Source organism: Numida meleagris, chromosome 5 (genome assembly GCF_002078875.1).
Source record: "Numida meleagris isolate 19003 breed g44 Domestic line chromosome 5, NumMel1.0, whole genome shotgun sequence".
Taxonomy (NCBI): domain Eukaryota; kingdom Metazoa; phylum Chordata; class Aves; order Galliformes; family Numididae; genus Numida; species Numida meleagris.
Genome location: NC_034413.1, coordinates 69,941,876 through 69,945,194, shown reverse-complemented (window position 1 = coordinate 69,945,194; position 3,319 = coordinate 69,941,876). Strand labels below are relative to the sequence as shown.

The 3,319-nt window shown below is 40.8% G+C and overlaps 1 protein-coding gene across 1 annotated transcript in view; it reads left to right on the top strand.

The window, feature by feature from the left end:
- NEB (nebulin) overlaps positions 1-3,319 on the top strand; it is a 124,662-nt gene that overhangs the window by 117,243 nt on the left and 4,100 nt on the right. Inside the window, 5 exon segments of the mRNA XM_021399955.1 lie at positions 1-48; positions 764-856; positions 1,483-1,575; positions 2,083-2,175; positions 2,635-2,727. The exon segment at positions 1-48 is cut by the window's left edge and continues 7 nt beyond it. Coding sequence (XP_021255630.1) covers positions 1-48; positions 764-856; positions 1,483-1,575; positions 2,083-2,175; positions 2,635-2,727 — 420 coding nt within the window.

Genomic DNA, 3,319 nt, shown 5'->3' with positions numbered 1-3,319 from the left:
ACTCCTGAGATTGAGAGAGTCAAACGCAATCAAGAACACATTAGCTCGGTATCTTTCCATTTGAATAGAAGAAAATTCCCTTTTGATCAATTTAAAAATAATTTTAACACCCAGAGTTACTTTTTCCCTTATAATCAACTTAAAAAGGAATTTCCTTTTCCCTTTGAGATTTTTTCCTGAATGATCATTACTTACTTCATTCTTGTTCCTCTGGTTTGATCACGCAGTCTTCATGATAATACTAACTTCTGGATCCCACCTTTCTCTTGACGCTGATCACCTGTTTAAATTTTTTCACTCTTAAGTAATATCATTTTTTTTTCCTTTTGTTAATCACTTCAATCCTCAATATTGTCTTGCGTGGGTTTTCTCCTGATTTTATTTCCTTTCCCTATAAAAACTAAACTGTTTGTGATGTAATCCCAACCAGTGAAAACGAGCACAGTTTAACCTGCTGTGTGTGTGCTGCTTTTGGAATGGGTCGCTGAAACAGAGTTAGTCCTCTGTTATTTTTGAGTTGTGTTTGAGGCCTTCTTCCCTTAGGAAGTCTTCATCTACTATTGCAGAGAGGTTCTCTTATAGGTCCTGAGAAGCAAACTCTTTGCAAAGTATGTCATAGTTTTGAGGGCGGTTTTAATTTGTCATTCCGAGCCTTGGCTCAGGGAAACCTTGACTAACACTCAGTCTCTTTTCCCAGCCAGCTGTGTGCTGCTGTTGTTTGCCTGTTCCTTTTGGTGTTTTAACGCAGCCGTGTTACCCACAGGTGTTGTACAAAGAGGAGCTGGGGACAGGGACCCCGATACCTGTCACTCCTGAAGTTGAGAGAGTCAAACGCAATCAAGAACACATTAGCTCGGTACTTTGTGGGGGAAAAGATGTACTCCCCTTAACTCCACATGAAGTGAACTTTTTAATCTTTATTAAAAACAGAATGGCTCCACTCCTTCCTTCCCTGTAATCAGTTTAATCGAGTTTTTTAAAAAAAATCCTTTCTTTTTCACTGTATTTTCCAGTGTTACTTACTTACATTCCACTTCTTCACACGTGTAATTATTTACATGATCCTAAATATCTTTAACCGTTTTGCTCCCTGTTTCAACTTCCTTATAATATATACTTGTGTGTGTTGTGGTGGTGGTTTTTTTTTTTTTTTTAATCCCTTTCCCATTGTAGTGCTCTTGTCATGGAATCGGGAGGATTCCAGCAGGCTCCGAGGGCTGCCTAGAAGCTCCCCTCCACCATGGAAATGCATTTGCTCGGTGTTACCGTGATGGCTTCTGGGTTGGGTTTGTTGTACCTCTAAGATAAAGGCACGGGCATGTCTTGCCATCAGACCCTACGTGTGTAATCCAAGCCTTGAGGGCAGCTTCTAGTGCACAAGAGAGCAGATTGCTATCCAGGAGACTCAGATATTTGGCTTTGTGGTGAATGTGATTATTTCTGAGCTCTGATTTCTTTTGGATGCTTCTTGTCGCTGTGCAGGTGTTGTACAAAGAGAGCGTGGGGACGGGGACCCCCACCCCCATCACTCCAGAGATGGAGAGGGTCAAGCGCAACCAAGAGATCTGTAGCTCGGTACTTTGCCAAGAGGAGATGTGTCCTTTAACTCCACTGAAATGAGCAATTTAACAGTTTTAATAAGTGGACGTTGTGACACTGACTCGAAAATAATGCTGACCCTAGCTCTAAGGCAATTTAAATAAGCAATCACTTCTTACCGTGGCTTACTGTGGTTTACAATGACTGTGTTAACTTGATACAGTTTTACTGGTTTTAAGGCTTATTTTAACGCCCTGTTCTAATCCTAAATGACTTCCTTCATTTTCTCTGCAATGCTGATGTACTTTATTATAATTTAAATATTCATAACATCCTCGGCACAGTATTTTTAGTCTCATTGCACAGTACTTATCTATTGAGTCATCACTACTTCTCTACTAAAATATTGCTGCGTACCTTGAAACGTGTCTATAATACCTTGGCCCTGTGATAAGAAATACAAGACAAAGATGCCTTTGTGTTTGCCTCCAGAGAACTGATAGTTCATTGTTGCTTTTTTGGCTCCTTTCTTATGTCTCATAGGTGTTATATAAGGAGAACATAGGGAAAGCCACCCCAACCCCTGTGACTCCTGAGATGGAGAGAGTCAAACGCAATCAAGAGATCATTAGCTCGGTACTTTAACAGGAAACCAATTCTTAAAGACCTGGTGTGTTTAACACACAGTAGTGGTTTTACTTATCTGTGCTTCCTAACTCTTCAAAAAACACCCGTCAGGTAGCATGAACACCCCCCAGTTTGTGCTTGCAAACAAGTTGTAATTTCTCCTGTTTAACACTATCATCTGAAGCAGGATTTAACTAGAATGGTTTGACCTGATGTTTTTATTTTTTACGGACACTGTTTCTTTGCAGTTTCTTTAACTATTTCTTGTAACTATTTTTGCTTTTACACACAGTTAATAATGGATTAACGGCACTACCGTTGCTTCTTTCAGGAATCGCAGTGGCCCCAAATCTAACCCTTTCGAAGCGTAATAACCCAAAAGCTGGTGTTGTAGGTGGTTGTTTGTGGTTTCTGTGGTGGTGGAAGTACACCCTTAATGATATTTGGATACTCCCTTGTATCCTATAGGTTTTGTACAAAGAAAATGTGGGGAAAGTGACCCCAACACCAATCACTCCAGAGATGGAGAGAGTCAAACGCAATCAAGAAATCATTAGCTCGGTACCTTAAAAATAGATATTTTTTTTTCCCCTTTGTGCCTATATTTTAATAAAGTAACATTCTAACTATGTACTGAACACTGATTTTAATTTAAAAAATAGATAGATTTGTTTCTGCAAGTTAATCTCTCCCTTTCTAAAACAAACTTGGCTTTAGTGTTAACATTCTGATCCAAAAATTTAGGAGCTTTCTACAGCTCAGTTCGTGTTACGTGGGCTCTATCCAGATGACACCAGCAGACTTGTGGCCCTGGGAGAAGCGACAGCTCCATCTCCCTGTGCTGTGTCTGTAATCTGTTGTTGTCCTTTCAGGGATATTTGACTTCAGTGGGAGAAAACCCAACCCCAAACCCAAACATCCCACTGGGAAAACCCCACCTCTCTGGGATGATATTGCTGGAGGTGACCTTAATTGCAATCCTGCCTAGGTGGTACCAGGGATGTTTCTAGGTAGGACACCCACCTGTGACAGTCCTCCCTGTTCAGCTGCCCGGGTGCGTGCAAGGTGACTTCCTCGAGCCTGTGGAGCTGTAGCTGGATAGAGCCCTTCATTTTAACCCAAACAAACAAATGTAACAAGCTTCTCTTTTTCA